Source organism: Durotheca rogersii (assembly GCF_024521655.1).
Source record: "Durotheca rogersii strain YMJ 92031201 chromosome Unknown GGS23scaffold_19, whole genome shotgun sequence".
NCBI classification, from domain to species: domain Eukaryota; kingdom Fungi; phylum Ascomycota; class Sordariomycetes; order Xylariales; family Xylariaceae; genus Durotheca; species Durotheca rogersii.
In genome coordinates this window covers 459,180-480,084 of record NW_026251250.1, presented here as the reverse complement: position 1 = coordinate 480,084, position 20,905 = coordinate 459,180, and the positions used below count along the sequence as shown (strand labels likewise).

General features: G+C 55.8%; 5 protein-coding genes across 5 annotated transcripts; 2 read left to right on the top strand and 3 right to left on the bottom strand.

Moving 5' to 3' along the window:
- Positions 1-3,248: 3,248 nt before the first annotated feature.
- Positions 3,249-7,294, top strand: GGS23DRAFT_158905 (kinase-like protein). Its single transcript, XM_051511421.1, has 3 exons — positions 3,249-5,542; positions 5,634-6,304; positions 6,359-7,294. Exons 1-3 carry the CDS (start codon positions 3,565-3,567, stop codon positions 7,097-7,099), a joined length of 3,390 nt encoding a protein of 1,129 aa, XP_051369942.1. The 5' UTR covers positions 3,249-3,564; the 3' UTR covers positions 7,100-7,294.
- A 1,705-nt stretch (positions 7,295-8,999) lies between these two features.
- On the bottom strand, positions 9,000-10,406 carry GGS23DRAFT_158842 (NADP-dependent oxidoreductase domain-containing protein). Its single transcript, XM_051511419.1, has 3 exons — positions 10,175-10,406; positions 9,996-10,084; positions 9,000-9,917 (listed from the first exon to the last, which is right to left on the bottom strand). Exons 1-3 carry the CDS (start codon positions 10,242-10,244, stop codon positions 9,087-9,089), a joined length of 990 nt encoding a protein of 329 aa, XP_051369941.1. The 5' UTR covers positions 10,245-10,406; the 3' UTR covers positions 9,000-9,086.
- An 885-nt stretch (positions 10,407-11,291) lies between these two features.
- GGS23DRAFT_158845 (alpha/beta-hydrolase) lies at positions 11,292-13,235 on the bottom strand. The gene is made up of 3 exons (XM_051511420.1): positions 13,002-13,235; positions 11,905-12,940; positions 11,292-11,821 (listed from the first exon to the last, which is right to left on the bottom strand). Exons 2-3 carry the CDS (start codon positions 12,807-12,809, stop codon positions 11,656-11,658), a joined length of 1,071 nt encoding a protein of 356 aa, XP_051369940.1. The 5' UTR covers positions 12,810-12,940; positions 13,002-13,235; the 3' UTR covers positions 11,292-11,655.
- Positions 13,236-15,260: 2,025 nt separating this feature from the next.
- GGS23DRAFT_577648 (uncharacterized protein) lies at positions 15,261-16,397 on the top strand. Its single transcript, XM_051516938.1, has one exon. It carries the CDS (start codon positions 15,641-15,643, stop codon positions 15,869-15,871), a length of 231 nt encoding a protein of 76 aa, XP_051369939.1. The 5' UTR covers positions 15,261-15,640; the 3' UTR covers positions 15,872-16,397.
- A 686-nt stretch (positions 16,398-17,083) lies between these two features.
- GGS23DRAFT_158832 (OPT superfamily oligopeptide transporter) lies at positions 17,084-20,103 on the bottom strand. Its single transcript, XM_051511418.1, has 5 exons — positions 20,074-20,103; positions 18,478-20,011; positions 18,003-18,300; positions 17,667-17,942; positions 17,084-17,585 (listed from the first exon to the last, which is right to left on the bottom strand). The coding sequence occupies exons 2-5, from the start codon at positions 19,848-19,850 to the stop codon at positions 17,172-17,174; spliced, it is 2,361 nt and encodes a 786-aa protein (XP_051369938.1). The 5' UTR covers positions 19,851-20,011; positions 20,074-20,103; the 3' UTR covers positions 17,084-17,171.
- Between the last annotated feature and the right edge of the window lie 802 nt (positions 20,104-20,905).

Genomic DNA, 20,905 nt, shown 5'->3' with positions numbered 1-20,905 from the left:
TGCCTCTCTCTCACTTGTCCTCTTCTCCTCTCGCCCCTCGCTGCCCCCCCCCCTTCTCTCGTGATATTTTGGCAATGACCAATTTGGAGGCGTCCCATCACCGCTCGGGGGACTCGAGGGATGTCACACTAATTTTAAATCGTCGAAGATGATGGTGTGTCCTTTATGCCGCGCGAGCGCACCATCTGACATCTGCGCGCCGCACGTGGAACCAGAGGGGGAACTGGAGTTCGCGCATGTGACGGGGGATGTGAGATCGCATGGGGCCATCCGAGAAGCCACTGGAAGCCTCCAAGTCGTTGTCAGGGGTGCCATCCATCGCAGGCGTACGTATGTACATACGTCGATACATCCATTACCTGCGCAACCTACCCCAGATGATCGAATGTACCTGGAGCCATTGATGCAGGTGCTGGGCATAGGTACCTACCTAGGTAGTAAGAGTGCGGCACGTACGCGTAGCACTCATTGGAAACCTTGGTCATCCAGGACACGCGTGGCTCGAGCTTGTCTTCGGCCGGCGGTGGCAGCGGCAGGGAGGCAGGGAACAAGGGGCCAAGACAGAGACAGAGAGAGAGAGAGAAAAAGAGAGAGGGCTAATTCCTCTCCTCCGATTACGCCCCCCCGTCTATGCATAGCAGAGGCGCATGAATCTGGATAATGAGATCCTAACAATAACCCGTCGTATTTAAGATTGTTGTTTACCTCGGACGTGTTTAGGTATTTCCAGTTCCGGCAGCCTCTTCTTGTGTTGCCGGCGGCGCATTATCCTCGGGGGCTTTTCCCCCTTCTTTCTTTTTCTCCTCTGCTCGACGCGGGAGCCCGGGACTACCATCCAGTGCTTACGTGGAAAGGAGGTTTGACACAGGGGAGAGGGAGGCAGTGTGTGATGTATCATCAACTTCTCTTCGGATGGTTGGCCTTGGGCTTTTCGTGATCCAACTGGCGCGCGCAACGTTGATGAATAGGAAAAAAGGGGGGGACACGCGAAGGGGCCGGTGGACACTAACGGTGGCGGCGGTCCCAATGGCGCAGCCGACAACTTCCAATTCATTGTTCTGCCCGGAGGAGCTAACGTCGAGAGCGAGTAATTGGCGGGGGATTTGTTCGAGTTGAGGCTGGTCTCACCTGGCCTGTCCGCGGTGCGTACCCAACATGTGCAATTCATACCTCCTGGCTACACTACATACGCGTAGATCATAAGTCAGATAGGTACCTAGGTAGATAGACAATGTGTTGACAGCTTCTCTTCGCACAGATCAGTCAACCTCCGCTGGCAACTTTCACTATGACGGGTTGGCACGAGTAAAAACCTGCTTACTCGGTGGGACTTCCTGCCTCTTCACCCCGTCTATCCAGCGTTGTGCGCATAGGAAGAGTGCATTAGGCACATCGAGGGGATTCATAAGGCAAAGGTATGTGCAGAGTATACAAGATCATGCACGGAATCCCGATTTGGGGGGTAGGACATGGGACGGGATCAGCTCCGTTTATGCGCCTCTCATCTCTGGTCACTGTAGAATTGTTCCTTTGAATACACCAGACGTGTACTATACACGTATGTATAGCAGTGACATATCACATATAATTATATCTGGCCAACATACAAGACTATGTGTACGTGTGTATATCTGAGGATGACTCGGAAGGTCATTGCTTTAGTTTATTGTTTCGTATTCTACACGTATGTTTCTATCCGTCCCTAAGCCAACCTATACCGCCTACATAGGTACAGGAGAGGGGGGGCCAAGCTCCTCTCGGGAAATATCAGAGCTGTCGCATACTGCCATGCCTCGACACCTGCATTTGTTACATCCTCCCCCGCCTCCGTACACAGCAGCTAAGCTCACCTAGGTCAGGGTACCGTCACCTAGGTCAGCTACTGTCCATGCATGTCCGGATTGGAAAAGGGGAATGCGTCTGTAGCCTCTCTCTCCTGGGTCATACTGTGGGTTTTTCTTCCTTTCCCGGGAGGCTGGTAGTTGAAGCTAGCTAAAGATGGGAGGGAGATGGGGAGAAGGCGGTCAAAGGCTGGGGGAATCTGGGTGAGTGGGTTGATGAAGAGGACGGCCCGGGTTTGTGTTGATCAGAGCAATGGCTGCCCCCTTGGCTGCCTATCTGCCTACCTCTAGGTTTCTGGATTAGGTAATGTACTCTATAGGGCTCCGTTCGGTATGTATCTAAGTCCCCTAATATGGACGCCCAGCTGCCTTTAGTACAGGTACATGTCGCCCAAGAGGGTTCTAGTACGGTTATGTCAACTAGATACGTTGGAAATAGAGTGCGCTACATGGAAAGTAGTGGAAAATGCTCTCAACTAAAAGTACTTGCTATGTAGTGTATTGCCGTCCTCGAGCGTGGGCAGGCGCATACCAATGTACCCGGACTAGGCACCTGGTAGGGTAGGAGCCTTTGCGGGTCCGTACCGCACCGGCGCACAACCCAAATTGTGCACTGTTCAGGAACAGGGCGGATGGGCTCAGGGACATTAGGTAGGTGTACTAATGCAGCAGGCATGTTACTCTGCTGCTGCAGGTGCGTGTGTGTATACCTTGGGTCGAGTCAGGCAGGGAAATGGGTACCTGAGGTATCGATGTACCGTGTGGCGCACATGCCCCCACACACGCGTCTCGAAATAAACAAAAACGCGCTTTCCCTACCCCGGCCCTGTTCCTGCACGATCGACCCTGCCGTAGGTAGCGAAACTGGATGTACCGCTACTGTACTTCCACTTCTGCCTCCCGCCACGTCCTCCCACTACTACCTCCCTCTCCCACTAATTGTAAATGTCCCTCTCCAACCCTTCATCGGACTGCTACCGAGCGCTCCTTTTCTTCTGAGATATCTCCAGACTACATCAGAGTCCAACCTCTCGTTGGTTCTTGCACCCCATCTCTCCTATCCATCTGTCTATGAATTCCGCCACAACTAGCAGTCGGCCTGTCACGGGTACGCGCGCGCGCATACATAGATAGATTCCTAGAACCAGCCTCTGCCACCCTCTGAGCTCTTCTCCCTCCCTCCCTCCCTCCCTCTCTCTCATCTGATCACTCCGTTCGGGATCCCGCCAGGCCTGACTTGATGGCAGCAACCGACACTGTCTCTGTGTGAGGAAAGCTGCGAACCTGGAGCTTGGGGTCCTGGGCGCATGTCTTGAGAAGGGAAATTGGTGAACGGACAGTCTCAGCCCGACACTCACTATTGATTCAGCATGAGCTGCTGAAGAAAACAGCCTGCCCTTGCTTGCTTTAACATTCCAGGTGTCGTCGAGTTATTAGCGATACTACCTTCGAATACTCCTCGAGAACTGACCGACGCCTACTGCTCTCCGCAGTCTGTACGATTATTGCCGCTACCTACCTGTTCCCGTATCTACAACGCAAATCTACCTACTTTCCACTCAGTGGTATAGAGGGGACTTCGGCCTGCGTACGGATTCAAAGATATTCATTTCTCGTCACTCACTTATATACGACACTGGGCTTTCCGCCAAACTAGTCCTGCCATCGCACTACTGTTAGCATCGGAGGCTTTACGGTATATGGCATATATCGCAGCTTCAAAATGTCGAATGGTGGTGGTACCTTGACCTTGCCTTCGCCTACTCACCCCCACAACCATCATGTCGATGTTCAAGCAGGGCTACGGTCACTGAGGAGATCATTGTCGCGTTCACCTTCCAAATTTTCTCTGGTTAGAACTGCCTCCCAGAGCAGCTCTGATCAGGGTTCTCCCTCACCCTCCATCAGGCGGGTTCAGTCCCAATATTTTGGCCCAAACACCTCCATACCTTCTCCCTCGGGCAACCAGCCTCACGGTCAGTCTCCACTTGCAACACCTTTCCGTCCCAGTGTCAAGTTGTCCCTTCGCTCTGGGAAATCGACGAAGAGCCCCATTTCAGGATCAACCAGTGGGAGGCCATTCTCTAGGCACCGCACCTCCCCCAAGAGCCCATCCAGGAGAGCCTTAGGGTTAGCCTCAGCCTCGGGCAATTCATTCCCTCCCTCACACTCGTCACCACCATCCCTAGCGGTGGCTTTGGGGCAGGAGAACGTCAACTTCTTCCGTACTCGCAGCCCAGCATCGCGCAAGGCTGTCGAGAAACCCGCGAATCGGCACAGTGTACATCTGGATATGACGGATTCTTCTCAACTCGCCACGTCTCGATTCACGGAAGCGCTCAACAGTCCTCCAACGCCGCCGCCACCATCAACCTCCGTAGTCAGCCCGCTGAAGCGAAACGACGCGACGATGAATTTTGACCAGTCCCTTTCCGGCAGCCCAAAGGCGAAGCGGCGCAGCTACGGTCCTCTAAGTCTAGGGGGTGATTTCAACATCTTTGATCACGCTCCTGCGTCTTCCCACTTCGAGTTCCAGGAAGATGCGGTTCGCGAGTATGACTGGACGAGCCCTGACGCGGCTACCGCTTCCGAGCCCTTGACCTCGCCGTCGGCCGCCGCGATGCGCAGAGCCGGTACCCTGCGAAAGTCTACCATACAACAGCGCGAGCGACTATCGTGGGGCAAGCGCCAGGCCGCCCAACAGCTTTCACCGAATTCCAATGAAGCCACCACCCCGCAGCAGCGAGAGCGAACTTCGTGGGGGAAACGACAAGCCGCACAGCAGTTGTCGCAAAACTTGAATGAGGTCGCTACACCGAACACAAAGAGCCGCCCGCGATTGTCTCTGGATCACTTCATGCCCCCTCCGTCGCGTGATAGCCCCTTCAATACCCAAGGGCCGTTACCGAATCCCTCGGCGCATATCCCCAACCAGCAGACACATCAACCACACCCCCTCTCCCGAGCTATGACGACTTCCTCATCGGGCTCCAGCATTAGCGACGAGTCGCCAACCTCCTTTGTGAAATTAAGCGAGAAGCCGAGACTGGCCATGAACTTCTCCAAGAGTCTGCCTATTGGCGCCGTTCGTCCTCAGCGCGAGAACCAAGACCCGGCGACAGCGAGCCTATCCACTCCCGACTACAAGAGTATCAGACCTTTTGAGGGAGCGTTCGCATCCACTGGCTTGGTATCGAAGATGAATCGCTTCCCGGAGAAGGTCCCCACAACCGGTGGCTTCGGGCCTGTGCCTGATACCCCCTGCAAGAAGCATCCTAACGGGTTCGCGACCTATCCCCCCCCGCCGCTGACGGGCAACGTGAAGTCGAGAGGTAGGCATATCCGACACACGTTTGGTGTCCCGTCGACTCCTTTTGACCCTACGCCAAACCGAACCGCAAATATCTTTGGCGAACAGACGCGACCTGTCATCTTCCCCGGATTCTCCAAGCACTCCCGGAGGGGCAGTCTGCTCAGCCTCCACAGCGATGACGGACGTAGTCCGTTGGAGCAGTACAGCGATACTCACATTAACAATGATGGAGATGTACCGCCAACGCCTACGAAGCAACAGACCATGTCTCAGAGTTCTAGCAGCTTCCATCAGTTGCCAAACGAAAGCCCTACAGCCAGACGACGCTTTACTCCTACGTCCGCCGCTCGAGCCTGCGCGTCCTTGCAGCAAGACTCAGCTGCCAATTGTAAGTGTTATCCGGTGCAGGCACTAGCGACGCGTTCTGTCGAGCGTATTGCGAATAGCTATTTTTGCCTAGGCTAACCCTGAATTCGCAGTGAGTCCGTTGGAGAGGCTAGAATTCGTAGAGAGCACGACTCCTCAAACTCCGCAGGAGAGCGTTGCGCCTCTGGACGCAAGCCGTCTCTCTATCTCGAACGTAAATGAGAATACCCTATTTCCAGGCAGTGGACCGAACTCGTCTTTCCCGCCTGCGACCCCCACTACGCGACATAATGGCTCGTTGTTTATTGAGCGACGGGCTATTACCCCTATAAATGGCATCCCTGCTCACGACTTGGACGAGGTGCTCATGTCACGCTTTGCCAAGGTGGAGTTTATAGGAAAAGGCGAGTTTTCGCAGGTGTATCAAGTTACCGAGATGGCTCAGCCCTTGGTTGCGGTTCAGCCCAGCTTTTTCAGCACCCCTACTCATCGACGCCCCTCCTCCCCGTCTTCGGCCAAGGTATACGCTGTCAAGAAGCTTACTGTCCCGATTCAAGGTATCAGGGACAGGGCTTTTCGCCGCCGCGAGGTGTCCGTGTTGGAAGCTCTGAAAGGGCGTAGCCATATCCTACAACTCATTGACAGCTGGGAGGAGAACAACAGTCTCTACATACAGACCGAGTTCTGCGAAGAGGGAAGCTTGGATCTCTTCCTATCCTTCGTTGGCCTTAAGGGCCGACTTGACGATTTCCGTATCTGGAAGATCATGCTCGAGATCGGCAAGGTAAGCGACCACCGGCCGAATGTGCGTACTTGATATTCTGACAAAAATCGCCAGGGTTTGCAACACATCCACGATGCTGGCTTCATCCACCTCGACTTGAAGCCTGCCAACGTCTTCATTAATTTTGAAGGAACCTTGAAGATTGGCGATTTCGGATTGGCAGTGTCCGTGCCCTTGGAAACGGTACCCGACCTCGAAGGTGATCGTGAATACCTGGCCCCCGAGGCCCTTCGATCGGAGATCGACAAGCCCGCGGATATTTTCTCTTTTGGCCTTATCATGCTGGAGATTGCAGCCAATGTCAAGCTCCCCGAGAACGGGACAACTTGGACTAGTCTTAGGGAAGGGGACTTCTCCGAGGTTCCGGTCTTAACACAAGATGCGGCCGCAATTGTGCGCGACGCCACTGGTATGCCAGTCGACGACGCCGACCGTAGCGCCAGTCTATTCGGAGGCACGGGCGCTGCGAAAAATGCTCGGCGTGGCTACCATTTTAGAAATGTCGGCCGTCAGTCTGGTGATATTTTTGGGTTGGGTCGCAAGAACGAATTGCAACAACCCCCGGACTTCATGAGTGACCCTGACCATCACAGCTCTCTCGACACCGTCGTGAAGGCGATGCTTGCGCCAGAGCCAAACCAACGACCCGTGATCTCTCAGCTCATCGAGTCTGAAGCGTTGGAGTGGGTGGCATGCCGTCGACGAGCAGCCGCGACGGTCTTCGAGGGGAACTGGGGCCCCGCAGATGAACTTGCGGGGCCTATCTCTCTCGATACGGAGATGACCGACGTCTAAATTATCCGTCATCTTTCCATCGGATCTCGTTCGATTTGCTTGGGAGCTGGATAATGAGGTTGCGTTTGCAGCAACAGTGGGGGAGCGTTTGTTGGCCTGGAATAGTTGCCAGCCTGGCTGGATGTACCGAGGCGACTTATAAGGCTCCCGGAGGGGAGCGTTGTGCCCTGACGAGGAGGGGTGATGGCGTTTTGCATCTTTGAGATGCATAGCAAGGTGTCTTAAATGCAGCACAATCACGACACGACAGGTCTACGGTTTGGCTTGACGAATTCCTACGACCACTCGCTAGGGTCTTGGGCCTTAATTCCCATCGATATCCAATCCTTTCCTACTGGAAGGTATCACCAAGGGTTTCCTTGCTTGCCCTTAGCTATTACTACACATTTATGGTTAGTTTCTCACCGCAATTTGGGGGTATAGCCATGGGATACGCCTCTCCGGGCCCTGCTTGTACAAAAGGGCGTTCTATCGGGGGTTTACGGATACAGGTCAACGGCTATGCGACGAAATGCCTCTTTCTTATTTTAAACTCGACGGTATGGAAAGGGGAAAATGGCGGCCGTGATGAAGGGCATTCGGCAACGCCACGGAGTTCTTTTCTCTTCTAGACAAACAAGGTCATTCAATCATGTAGATATAGAACGGAAAATTGCCCAGAGATCCCCTCAACCGGCTCAAGGATTCGTCATCTCATGGGGGACAAGGAAGGGTTTGGACGTCCTCTGGTTTCTTTTGTTTCTGCCCTTTACGAAACCCTTACCGTAACGTATGAATGACGATATGCTATGATTTTGCACATCACGTTGTTATGCGTGTTATCTCTCGAGTCCGAGTGACCGTGCTGTGTGTAGGGCATGTATTCTTATAGTGTGGAGCGTCGCGTTGACCCAACTGAGCAGGCTGTCCTCTGCTGTCGCTGTGCGTGGGGGGTGCCAAGCGGGATCTAACCCAGGTAGGCCGGTAAGCCAATAGAGTATCGCGAGGCGACGTCTCTGGGGACAGCCGCCTGGAAGACGGTCGACCATCTGTCCATCCCGCACGACGCCGCATATCTGCTCCCGCCGGGGGGGGGGCGGCCTCGTCTGGTCTCCGGAGCCACAGCCGTCAGAAGTGTGTGTGTGTGTGTGCCTTTGCGGGCTCCAGAGTTGCGAGAGGACCTGGAACCAGCAAGCGAGCAAGCAAAGCACACCACGCCGGCCCCGACGACTCGCCTTTTTAGGCTAACCGGGCCCCGGCCTCGACAGGCGCCGATGCTCCCCAGCACACGGGAGACGGGGGCGAGCGCCCCCCTTCCCGCGGGGAATGCGGTGCTCCGCTCGCGGAAGAGAAGAAGGACGACGGGCGGCAGAGAGGCTGCCGCGCGGCATCCCGTGGCGGGCGACCAAGCCTCGAGTGTGGGTGTGCGACTAGGTATCTGCACTGGCTGCGCTAGCTACGGGGGGCAGAAGATGGTAGTTAGATGCCGCGATTGGGTTGCGAGTGCGGCCGGAGGCAGAGCCGAGGGCACCTACCTAGGATTGGGGGCTGAACGACGGACGGATGGACGGACGGACGGACGGCGGAGGTGGTTGTAGGAGACCGCTCGTGCGGAGAGGGAGGTGTGAAGACGCGGCAGGGTTGACGGGTGAGTATGGTGGGTGGATGTACGATCGTAGTAGATGCACGGCATACGATGCGAGAGCGGACTACATGTTTTCCTCTCCTCTCCTCCCCTCTCGCCTGCGTCCATAGCCACTAACATTTTTGTCAAGACAGGTGCATTGCTTCACGGTAAACGTATTTGGACTTTTACTAGGATTGCGAGTGTCTAGCGGTTATCGCCAGCTCATATACCAGGTGGGGCAAATCTCTGAACGGGAGGTGTAATATTGTGTAGGTAGTTTGTTTATATTCTCAATATCACTACGTCCCAGGAAATCGGGATGCCGAGGCCCTCGACGGCGCCTTGGGTGCGGGACGCGAGCCCACCGGCCACGCCGGCGGTCTACTGGTTCAGCAGGTCCTGGAACATCTCGGGGTAGCGCTCGCCGACGACTTCGGTCTTCTCGAGGGCGGCCTGGAGCTCGGCGAGCTCGGCGTCGGTGAGCTCGACGGGGACGCAGTTCTCGGCGACGCGGGCGCTGCCGGTGGCGCCGGGGATGGGGAGGACGCCCTGGTGGCGGACCCAGGCGATGGCGACCTGGGCGCTGGTGCAGCCCTTGCGGGCGGCGAGCTCGGCGACGGCGCCGGCGAGCTTGACGTTCTGCTCGAAGGCGCCGGGGCGGAAGCGGGGGAAGTGGCGGCGGACGTCGTCGGGGGCGAGGTCGTCGAGGGTGCGGAACTGGCCGGTGAGCCAGCCGCGGTCGAGGGGGCTGTAGCCGACGAGGGGGATGCCGAGCTCGCGGCAGACGTCGGCGACGCCGCCGGGGGCGAGGACGTGGCGCGAGAAGAGGCTGAGCTCGACCTCGACGGCGGCGGGCGGGTGGACGGCGTGGGCGCGGCGGACGGTGGCGGGGCCGACCTCGCTGAGGCCGTAGGAGCCGATCTTGCCCTCGCGGATGAGCTCGGCGAGGGTGCGGACGCTGGTCTCGACGGGGACGCGCGGGTCGACTCGGGCGCACTCGAACAGGTCGATGGCCTTGGCGCCGGCGAGGACGCGCAGGGCGTCGTCGACGGCGGCGCGGATGCCGGCGGGGGAGCCGTCGGGCACCTGGGTGGCGCCGTCGTAGGCCCCCTTGACGCTGAGGAACACGCGGGACGCGTCCTCGGGGTACTTGGCGAAGTAGTGCTTGAGCAGGTGCAGCGAGTTGGCGTCGGGCGGCCCGTAGAACGTGCCCTGTAAGGAGAGCGGGGGGGGGGGGAAGGGGTCAGCAAGCAGGTCGTTGTCGTCGGGGACACGGGGACGTGTGCTTACAGCGTTCCAGAAATTGGCACCGTTCTCGAGGGCCGTCTTTAGGGGCTCGATCGCTTGGTCGAAGGTGAGTTTTCCGAATAGCGTCAGGTCTAGGGCACAGTTAGGGATTGGTCAGCCGAGAGTAGCCCCAGTCGACGGCGTGGGCTGGCTGGCGGCTTCACGGCAGGGAGCGGACTCACTCATCATGCCGTAGCCAATAGGGCCTACAGGCTTGCCTGCGATGGCTCTGGGGACGACGGCTCGAAGCATGGCGAAAGTTGGTTGGCTGTTAAGTCTCGGGGGGGCAGTTTCGAGGTCTCGAAGGAGGGCGGGAGGGGGCGTCGAGTATCGCGGGCGGACTGAGCTGAACTAGGTTGCCTCTTATTCTCTCTTGTTCGAGCAGAACTACGGCTTCTCTTCGCAGCTCGGGCATTGTGGCTGCTTCTTATACGTACACCTACTCGCTCTTTAGATTACCGCATCAACTACGTAGCCGTCAATGGTAACGGTACGTACGTGTTCCCCCAACGGACATAAAGAAGTCGGACTCGCTAACGCCAGGGTGCCCGCCGCAAGGAATCCCTGGGGCTAAAGACTGACTGCGGAGCCAGAAAAGGAGGTCGGAGGAATTCTAGGAGCCGCAAACGGGCTCAGCATGTGGCGCTCCCCCGCGTGTAATTCGATACCGTCGGTGTGAAGCCGCCCAACCACAGGCCGGAGATGGGCATTTTACTTATTGGGGTGTCTCCTCGGCTTTAAGGCGTTTCACCGAGAAAGGCGCCTGTTTTCAATTTATTAATCACGATTTGTCGATTTCCACCAGCCCGGAGAGTCGGGAGAGTGGTGGATAATATCACCTACTCACCTCTGTCGCCTACGCGGCGTCTGCTCCGATTGCAAGCCAGTCGGTCAGTCTCTGGCATTTTCTCTCCGCTTGCTTGTGCTCTGGAATCGGCTCTCACGGATGCTGACGGCATCTTGGACGTCGTGCTGTCCATAACCTGCTTACGGAGCAAAACAGGGAGAGGGAAGCAGAAAAAGAAATAGCAGAAGAGGGAGAGGCCAAAAGCAACTTGGTGGCGCTTCCAGATGAGGTGTACTGACTCTGTACTCAGATACCTGTTTTCGTCCGTTCCTCTAGGTACATCACCACGTCACTTGGATGCTGTGACTGGACATGTTAGGTACTAAGCTACGGGTAGGCAAGCACCTGTGCAGGTACGGCTTCTGGGTTAGACAGGTACATTTCTACTAGGTATCTGATGCCTTGGGTATCTAGATCATCGACCAAATCCGACATATATACCCACCAGAGGTAGGTATCTACCTATCCTCAACACAAGTACCCGGACTAATACCCAGGCCCTACCTGTTAGGTAGAGGTAGGTACCCAACCTCAGAAAACGTCGGGTAGCTTTGTACCCGTATCGATTTCCCTCCGCTCCGAGAATCAGCAAAGCTGCATGTACCGCACCTGCGGCAAGGGGCAGTGGGCGTAAGACGCCGACGAGGCCACGTGGGTTATTCCTGGCAATACAGCATCTATCTACCTGCTACTACAGAGTACCGGTAATCTTCCTATCGAACCTCCACGGTCGGAACGCCGCGGCCTTTTCTTCTTCTTCTTCTTTTCGTGATGCTCGCCCTGCGGACCCGCGGCCGATCCCAATCCCCAAGGCCTTCAGGGCTTCTGGGGCGGCACCTCGACGAACCACTCGCCCTCCTTCGACCCGGCCCACCTGGTGCTCTCGCGCACGATCTCCTCCCACCTCGTCGTCGACGCCAGCTGGTCGAACAGGTAGAACCCGTGGGGCATGCCGTCGAAGATGTGCACCTTGGTCGGGACCCTGCGCGGCGCGAGTTAGCCTAGGCCCGTGACGAGGAATCCAAACCGCCGCTTCCGACGCGGCGCGCGTTGCTCTACACTTACCCGGCGTCGCGCAGCCGGCTCGCGTACATCAGCCCTTCGTCTCTCAGGAGGTCGCTGCCGCAGACGAGCATCGCCGTCGGCGGTATCGACCGGAGCACCTCGTCCTCGACGAGTCCCGGGTTCCACGTCGGGTGGTTGGCCGGCGTGTCGTGGCCCGCGCGCAGCAGGCCCACCATGTAGTCGTAGAAGATCTTGGGCAGCAGCGGCGAGCCCGCGCACTGGACCAGCGAGGTGCGGCCGCGGTCCGCGAAGCGCTCGAACGGGAACTCCTGCACGACGTTGGGGATGGCCAGGACCTGGCCGCGGACCCGCGCCGCCGCGCCGCCGGCCAGCGCCTGCCGGACCTCGTGCACCACCACCGCCGCCGCGAGCCCGCCGCCGGCCGAGATGCCGCCGACGGTGAGCCGCTCCGGGTCGGCCCCGAGCGCGGCCGCGTGGCCCGCGATCCAGTCGAACGCGTCGATCGCGTCGTGGAACGGCACGAGCCCGCTGACCTGCGGCGTGTGCCGGTAGTTGACCGACACGACCGCGGCCGACAGCGCGTGCGCCCACGCGACGCAGTAGCACTCGTCCGTCTCCAGGTCGCCAGTCGTGTACCCCCCGCCGTGGTAGTGGACGTGTGCTGGCAGCGTCCGGCCGCGCGCCGCCTTGGGGCGGTAGCAGCGCACCGGGATCGCGTACCCGTCCCGGCTGGTCGCCGTGTAGTCCTCGAACTCGACCACCGCCCAGAGTCCCGACCGTTCCAGCTTGGCTCTCCCCATCGCCGCCGTCATGATGTTTCCCTGGGCCTGCAGCTTTACCGGGTCACCGCCTCCGATGTCGAGCGTCCACCCTGCCGCCTCCGAGTTGTTCTTCTCGAAATCCACCCATTCCTCGCTCAGCGTCCCGTATTCGGAAAAGTCCATGTCGCCTATAATCGGGTTGACTCGATAATAGTTAGGATGTCGCAAAATGCTCGTCTCGTAGGGTAGGAGAAATCGCTCTGTGGGCAGGTTATGGTGGCATGCAATCCTGTTTGGGGGAGGACCGGACCGCTCTTATAGGCGTCAGCCAGGTGTGCCATCGCTGCTAGTAATACTAGTAATACTGAATCATACTGAATCAACTGCTCAGCCTCCCAGTGTCTCAGTCAAGCAGCGGGATTATGTGAGGAGTTATATCTTGGCAGAGGGCCGCGGTGGCGCCAGCCAGCCACCATCGCACAGCCGATCAATCAAATATAACTGAGTTTACGCCGCGGCGGGACACCTCAAAGCCTGGTGGTATCCTATAATATGGATCTCTAACGTGTGCTAGGGCCCCATTTCGGCTCTACGGCTTAACGGTCCTCCTCGTTCCCCGATGCTGGGCTCTCCAGTCACGCCGTCCCCATACTCCCTAGAGTTGTATCCCTTTGCATTCTTTGAAGCTAGCCCGGAAGTAGAAGGACCTTGCTGCTCCTTCTATCTCTCCCGGCACACCCGTTGCTCCTAGGATGCCGATCCTTTAGAAGCCCCCTCTTTAGAGGTCCACACCCGGCAGTCTACTAGAGAAACTACTAAGGGCAAGCCACGGTTTCGTTGAAGGTGTAAATAGGTAGGTTGTATTGGTTGGTTGGCTGATTCGCCACGACTGTATGCCAACAGGGGCGAGACTCTTCTCTTCTCTATACTAGCAGTTAAAATAGCCTCACAACGACATAGCTCCTCTTTTTAACTAACCGGCAATACTGCCTTAGACGATAAGACCACAATGATAACGTCGTTGTTACCCTATGTTACGTAAAACGTAGACGCCTACATTCACGCTTTGCGGTATGTAGGCTTATATAGGCTGGTTCAACTGCTACGTGACACCCTACGTACTATAAAGACCATTGGGAGTTGTTGGACATAACTGGGGCGTGCCGGTTGTTCTAAAGTCTGTGTTCTGGCAACTCAACATTGCCGGCCTCGGGTGATAGGATCAGCCTGGAAATATATATCCGATACTGAGGCATCACTTATAACATCAGGCCTTAATCCGCGTGCCCCAATTTTCCATTTTAAGTCGGGTATTCAATGCGGGTTGCTGATTCACAGATCTACTTAGGAACCTCACTACGTTTCATGCCCCCCTTAAGAGAACTACCCTCAGATATACTTCTCACAGAGTGATTATGGCTGCAAATACGTAAACCTTATACCAACCATCACGAGTAGCCCTGGCGTCGTAATACTATACACCATACAGTGACATCTTGGCCCGATACGTATCTACACAACACCGGAGCTCAAACGCCTCGCGGATCAACTTGACTTCGCGTTTCCTCGATCTCGCTATATACTTAATGGTCCAATGGCAACACCTGGGAATGTACACAGTATATGTAACTGTCGCAACTCTTCAGCACATGATACACACTGTTGATTTCTGCAATGGCTACTCGGTCAACGCCTCCTGGGATTTCGAAGTACCACTCTCTCTCGCCGAACGCTGCCTAATCACACAAGGAAATCGGGTACATATGGTAGGAATATACCTGAGATACCTGTGATTATCTCGATCGTATTCACACACCTTTTCTGCTTCCCGTTTCGTCCATCCTGAGGAGTGATTAGATTCTGCCGAGACTGGGCTTCACCGCCCTCAGCTCCCAGTATAAAAATTCACCCCCTGACTTTCCTCCCTCTCTTGAATATCCAACAGCACTTCTCGTTCTCCATTCATCGTGGTCCTCTTGACGGAGCACTTGCGTTTCTAACCTCCCACACCTTTTTATCCCCTCCCCGTCTCCCTCCCCGTCTCTCTCCTCGCCATCTTGTTTTCCTCCTCAACTTGCCATGTCTGCCAAACCTCTCCCAAGAGTTCAAACCCCTTGACTCTCCTACCGTGTTGCCTCTGCCATCTCGCCCCTGTTGTGTTTTTCTACCCTCATCTTGTTTCCTGATCACCGACTCCATCTTCTCTCGCCTCCCATTTATCCACCTTGCCTTCTTATATCTCCCACGCCAATCTTTTTTTCGATGCCCGAACCTGTCCATCTTCCATCTCCCGCCGATGGACCTCCTCTGAGACTGCCCTGGTCTCCCTTCTCCCATTCTATCTCCCACCGGCCATCTCCCAACCTTCCCGGGAATGTCCTCCTTGTCCATCAGCTATCTCCACCTCCTTTGACCTGACATGATGTCCCACGTTCCAGATATTCTAAAGTAAGTTGTCTCTCATCTCTTCTATCTCACCTGATCCACCTCGCCTCGTTTCCGAATCTCATCGTCTCCCGACCACAAATTCACCTGGTTGGAATCACAGTATTCACCACCTTGTTGTTTTTCGTTACCTGGGCTACGCCTCAACATCGAGGGCACGTTGCCTAGGGTCTCGCGTCTCGCGTCACGCGCCAGGTACTAGTGTATCTGAAGTCTAACGCCTATTACCAGGTTTTCCCCCAATCGCCTTTCCTCCACCAACCTTCCCTCTTATTCTTCAACTAACCACCCACCTCTCTCGTCTCTTTCTCCTATCAACCACCACCACCACCACTGCCATCCATCACAATCAGTTTAAACCATCTCTGTGCCTCACGACGGAAATTGGTTCTATCGTTCACTAACTTCATTTAGCATCTGTCCTTGATACCAGGAGATCTGGCCGCCACCAACTTCCATTCCCACCATTCATCCTATCCATTGACTGCCATCTTCATTTTGTCCATCACTTTCTGACCTTTCAATATCTCCAGTCTCGTTCCTCCCCTGAGCGAGCCTTGTTTTCTGACATGACACTGCCACCTCCGCTGCTGGTTTTCTCTTCCCATATCCTGTCAACTCTTTGCCTCTTTGCCTCCCTCCATCTGACCAATATGAGCCATTCTGCTACCGCCTTGGATGAGCCCTATTTCCAATTGATATCGACATCTTCAACCTCCCAAAGCCGCTATCTCCAGCTCTTTCCCAACTTTCATCTCGGATCCTTTCCAAGTTGCCATCTCGAATCCCCCCCAAACTGACATCTCCAACTTTGAACTCCCATCCATCTCACTTTTCCTTCTCCACCCACCTTTCTTTTCGAGCTGCCATATCCAAGCTGACATGTCCCAACCAAACCATTGCCGTGTCCCGGACCAATGCCATGTTGACGCCCATCCTGCTGACTGAAATCTGACACTTCCAACGGCAACTCCACAACTTGCCAAAGCTCCAGCAACGCTCTGCCTTCACTATCTTCTCTCTCCTCTCTCTTTCATTCCCACTGCACTAACTATTCCTGCCCGAGGTCCAAGTGGGCTCGACGGCATGCAGACCAACCGCCGCTCAACAACAGGGGCTGAAGGGTCAACGGAGCCAACGACACTATCAGCGGGTGGGCAGGGCGGGCCACCACTTTCGGCACTTTTCGACTTGTGAGGGTTCGAGAGGAGGATCAGAAAGAGTGCCCGGCCGAAAGGCCGGGGGGGAAAGATGGTGAAAATTTGGGTTTTACGGGAAGGGATGCTGGCCCTATGGCGATGGGAATGGGTCGACACACACTCAACGACACACCTGACGACACATCTGGACGGCATCTTTCGGCATGAGTCGACAACTACAAAGGGAGGGAGGGCGGGCCACGACTTTCGACACTTCTTCGACCTGTGAGGGTTTGTGTGGAGGATCAGAAAGAGACTCTGGCTCCAAGGAGCTGGAGGGGGGAAAGATGGCGAAATCGGGGGTTACGGGATGGGATGCTGGGCTCATGGCGATGGGCATGGGTCGACACTTATCTCGACAACTATCGACAACAACAACTCGGCAACAACAACTTAACGACGACAACTCAACGGCAACAACTCGGCGACAACAACTCGGCGACAACAACTCGACGACAACTTCCGGGTCTCATGCTAACGATGGTTGCAGGGATTGCAGTCCAGGGCCCTGGCACTGCGCAAGACCTCGTGTCTCGTCGCTTTCGCGTTTGGGCGGGACGGCCCGCTCGAGGCGTCGTGCGTTGGCCCGATCCGAACTGCGGAAGAGAAAAAAGAAACAATCTTTGGAAACTCAAGGCGTTGCAGTTATAGCGGCCTGTGACCTGGTATTACACTGCCTCCAGGTCACGAACCACCTTCTTTTTCATCACGGCATCGGATTCTGACTCCGGGACGTGAAGAAAGAGGTCAAGGCGAAGCTGGAAGAATATTAGAGAATCACTGTCTGTGTGTATGTTCTCTGGGGTGGAGAAGATATGAGTGTGCCAATTCCCCATCATTTACTGTAGACTTGATAGCTAAATATGCAGTAAAACGGAGGACGAGGTCTGCCATCGTTCTATCATTGCAGAGAGTAACACTTCTCGACATTCTGGGCATCGTTCCCCCACCAATTTGGCATGCTTATGACCTTAGCGCTGCCAAATATCAAGAATATCAGCAGCATATTGAGATTGAAGCCCGCGTCGAACGCGGCAGCCAAGATAAAGTTGTACTTTGCCCATAGCTGGTACCGGTACCTGTACGCCCAATACATGACGACGAAGCCTCCAATGAACCGCGAGAGGTTTCCCGTGGATATATTGCCGTAGAACGAGGACGCGCCGCTGAAGAAGATGGTAGTGTTCCACAGGTGGAATTTAGCGCGTGGGAATAGTCGATGGAGCAGATATATGATGGCTGGACAGGCGACTCCGACAAGGAAAGCGTAGGGAAGAGGCCTGAACTGGTCTTGCTGGAAGAGTTTGGTTGGCCCCTATTATATTTGGAATTATTAGCATGCTGGGTGCACATGTTGATGTGGCGCCCCGAAGCTGGCTTGGCAAGGATAACTTACAATAAGAACGTATTGCACACCCATCGTCAGAGAGCCGGCCAGCCCTTGGGCAGTCCAGATATGAGCGGGATCCTGACTTTCTCCCGTCAGATATTTACGCTTCGTGTCGATGATCCAGCGCATGGCAGCGTAATTGACCGGCACACCCATAGTAATTCCGAAGAGCTGCGAGAAGAAGACGGCACGTTGAGGAACGTGCATGTAATGTCCTATCTTCTGGTCTTGTAACATGTATTGGGCGCGATACCACGCGTCGCCAGCAATGGAGCCGTACACCTGCAAATACCGATTATTAGCACGCACGAACGTATCTGCCATCAAAAGGTCCGTTCTTACACTGGCTCCGATGGGGCTCCGGTTGTGGCTTAATTTCTGCACCATCGTACCGTATAATAGCTCGTTGAACGTTCCGATGGGCAGCTGAAAGTTGCTCACAGCATACAGCCAGCCCAGCGGCACGACGACGGCTGCGCCTGTTCCTAGGGCGACAAAGTAGGTCCACCAGGGGATGAACATGATATTTAGTCCGACAATCGTCATGATACTAACGAACGAAATTGCGAATAGGATGGTGTACCACCATAGAGGTACCTCTTTATACGACCGCATGAGCACGTTAAGACGATCGGTATCTGTTAAACGTTAGCACCTTGCGAGTAAATCTTGCATTAGCGCGTATGGGCCCATCGGAAAAGGGGCAAGAGATTCGAGAGGGGAGCATACTGCAGAAGACGTTAGCGTCAACAGGTCAGAAAGGTTGGAGATCCCGGTGACGCAGTTGGGCATGTGAGGTGGTTTCTTCACGTACCATTGATGATTTATTCCTTGCCCTGGCTTACTGCGGCGAGCACGAAACCTTTTGTACGCTTCCTTGATCTGACCTGCCCCGAAGAAAGCGATCCAGGCGTATGCCGAACTATACGAGGCGTAATCGAAGAAGATAGACCACAGGTATTGTACGCCGAGATACAGTGGGCCGTTCTCCTCGTACACTGTTTGATTAAAGGTATTCTGGCCTGTGACCAGATCAGCCAGAGGGTACGTCTCTCCGTCCGCGGTGCAAGCTCGATTCGACATCAAGCAGTGCGGGTACCCGCCCAGTCCTCCCCATTTGGCGGCGGGAAGCAGAATCCAGCAGGGTATCAGAAAGGAGACGAAAAGCACGACTTGGGACCACCAGGGACTCAGAAATAAGCTGCCGGAAATATTGGCCCAGTCAAAGCTCAGATTGAGGAAACCCATGCCGCCGAGGCCGGATCCGATAAAGTTGGCAACGGGGTTGTTGGGCGCAACCCAGCAGAGAAAGGCCATGGAATTAAGCATGGGGAACGCATATTCCGGCAGGAATTGCCAAAGGGCGATGCCTAGAAAGGTGAGCCAGAAAATGCGCATCTGCTTGCGCGCAGTTGGCGTCGGGGACTTGTTCTGCTTGTTCTGCGTCTCGAAGAGCGCTGTCTGGCAGAGGGCCTGGAACCAGGGATACGCTGGCTCGTAGAGGAGGAATTGGCGGGCAACCGCAGCGAAGGCGTAGCCGGTGGCGTCGATGGACCACATGAATAAGATGGCCGCGGCGGGATGGATGCGCTGGTTAAAGTAAAGATCGCCAAGAGATATCGGCGTCGTGGCGAGGTTTCCGGTGGCTCCCGATGCCGCAGTTATGGTAACGAGAACATGCTCCTTGACTGACCACGGGCCGGGATTCAGGCTGAAGGACCATTTCGTGAGGGGCACACGAATTTGGCGCTGGGGAAGCACCTGGGAAAGCCAGAGACCGACATAGTTGGCCGCGATCTGGACGAAGAAGACGGAGTATGGCGCGTAAGTTGTCCGGAAGCTGTTCATCTGAGACAGGAAGGCCCCCGGCACGACGAAGATGAAGGAGAGCAGGAAATACCGGAAGGTCAATGTGGGTAGCGTCGTATCATCGTGAAGGCTGACGACACGCCTCACCTCGGGTGGGATCTGAGCGATCTCAGGGTCGTTATCGTTTTCGAGGTCAGCATCGACATCGACTACGTCTTCGACGAGCAGCTTCCCCGCGACATCATTCGTCTCGTGGGTCTTCTCGGGGCCGTCACCGGCCGGGAAGGGTGGTAGTCGACGGGTTAGCGGCTCGGTTGCTGTCGACAAGACGCTAGCGAACTTGGCTTCGTCCTGGACCAGGCGCGGAGTGCGGGACGACATCTCGGCGGGTTCTGGGCTTCCGCAACAGGCAATTGGCGGGGATGTAAATATGCAAGTAACGATGCCCACGGCGAATTGGTGCTTGGCGCGATCAGTCACTATCAATTGGATATCCCACCGACACTCTGCTCGGAGAATGAGCGCAGCGAGACCCGGGGGAGCTGGGTACCGAAGAGAAGTTAGTGACTCGACTGCCGCCACTACGACATGTAGGATGATTCACCGTGGACGAATACGCGTAGGGGGAGGTGGCCAAGGGTGATCCGCCGAACCGTACCTTTGTGGGATTCCTGTGTATTCCCTCCGCTTCTGCTCCTGGTCCCTTCGACAATGTCTTATATATTCCCGGCGCCACCTCGCCGCTTCCCGTAGCTAAGGCAAGACAATGCTCATAGGGTCCCGAGCAGGGCCGATTCGCATGCACGCTATTGTGCCGTCTTGTCAATCAAGGGGGCCGGCACGAAGCACGCAATAGCATCGCACGAAAACGTTTCTCACACCAGACCCTGTCGGATGGGGTTCCCTGCTCTGGTGCCTTTGAACAAGGCGGTCGGGTGCAGCGGCCGAAGCCTAGCCAGTGCGCCGCCGTGCCCGAAGAGGCAGGCCGACAGGTGGAAGCATGTCGGCTGCGAAAACTGCCATACGTGCGTCCCCGTAGCACGGAACAGGCTATTATAGGCCGTGCGTGATGAAGAGGACTGACCCGCGTGTTTGCTGGGTGAACTGTCGTGGCTGGACGGGTCTCGGCGATGATGCGAAGTCTGTCGTTTTCCGGATCTGGGAGGGAGCACGATACATCTTCGATGATGCCATGTTCGACGGGGAGGGGGTGAAGCATCACCCTCCAGCCGGCTTCGATAATGCCAGTCTCTGTGGGGAGAGGTAGTAGTATGTCTCGGGTATCTACACACACTGTAGGAGGTTTAGTCGTCAGGTATAGACTACCTTATCACGAGCCTTGACCGCGGTTCGCTTACCTGAGGTACCTCCTACACACATACCTAGGTACCTAGGTATCTAGCCGGGTCTAACGCACGCGCACAAGTAAGCAACTA

Coding starts and splice junctions, on each gene's coding strand:
- GGS23DRAFT_158905 (XM_051511421.1), top strand. CDS start 3,565: ATGTCGAATGGTGGTGGTACCTTGACCTTGCCTTCGCCTACTCACCCC. Junction 5,543..5,633: donor GCAAGACTCAGCTGCCAATT/GTAAGTGTTATC, acceptor CTGAATTCGCAG/TGAGTCCGTTGGAGAGGCTA. Junction 6,305..6,358: donor TCATGCTCGAGATCGGCAAG/GTAAGCGACCAC, acceptor AAAAATCGCCAG/GGTTTGCAACACATCCACGA.
- GGS23DRAFT_158842 (XM_051511419.1), bottom strand. CDS start 10,244: ATGCTTCGAGCCGTCGTCCCCAGAGCCATCGCAGGCAAGCCTGTAGGC. Junction 10,085..10,174: donor TATTGGCTACGGCATGATGA/GTGAGTCCGCTC, acceptor ACTGTGCCCTAG/ACCTGACGCTATTCGGAAAA. Junction 9,918..9,995: donor GTGCCAATTTCTGGAACGCT/GTAAGCACACGT, acceptor CTCTCCTTACAG/GGCACGTTCTACGGGCCGCC.
- GGS23DRAFT_158845 (XM_051511420.1), bottom strand. CDS start 12,809: ATGGACTTTTCCGAATACGGGACGCTGAGCGAGGAATGGGTGGATTTC. Junction 11,822..11,904: donor AGCCGGCTGCGCGACGCCGG/GTAAGTGTAGAG, acceptor CGCGCCGCGCAG/GGTCCCGACCAAGGTGCACA.
- GGS23DRAFT_577648 (XM_051516938.1), top strand. CDS start 15,641: ATGACACTGCCACCTCCGCTGCTGGTTTTCTCTTCCCATATCCTGTCA.
- GGS23DRAFT_158832 (XM_051511418.1), bottom strand. CDS start 19,850: ATGTCGTCCCGCACTCCGCGCCTGGTCCAGGACGAAGCCAAGTTCGCT. Junction 18,301..18,477: donor GGGCAAGGAATAAATCATCA/ATGGTACGTGAA, acceptor CTAACGTTTAAC/AGATACCGATCGTCTTAACG. Junction 17,586..17,666: donor GTGTGCAATACGTTCTTATT/GTAAGTTATCCT, acceptor CAAATATAATAG/GGGCCAACCAAACTCTTCCA.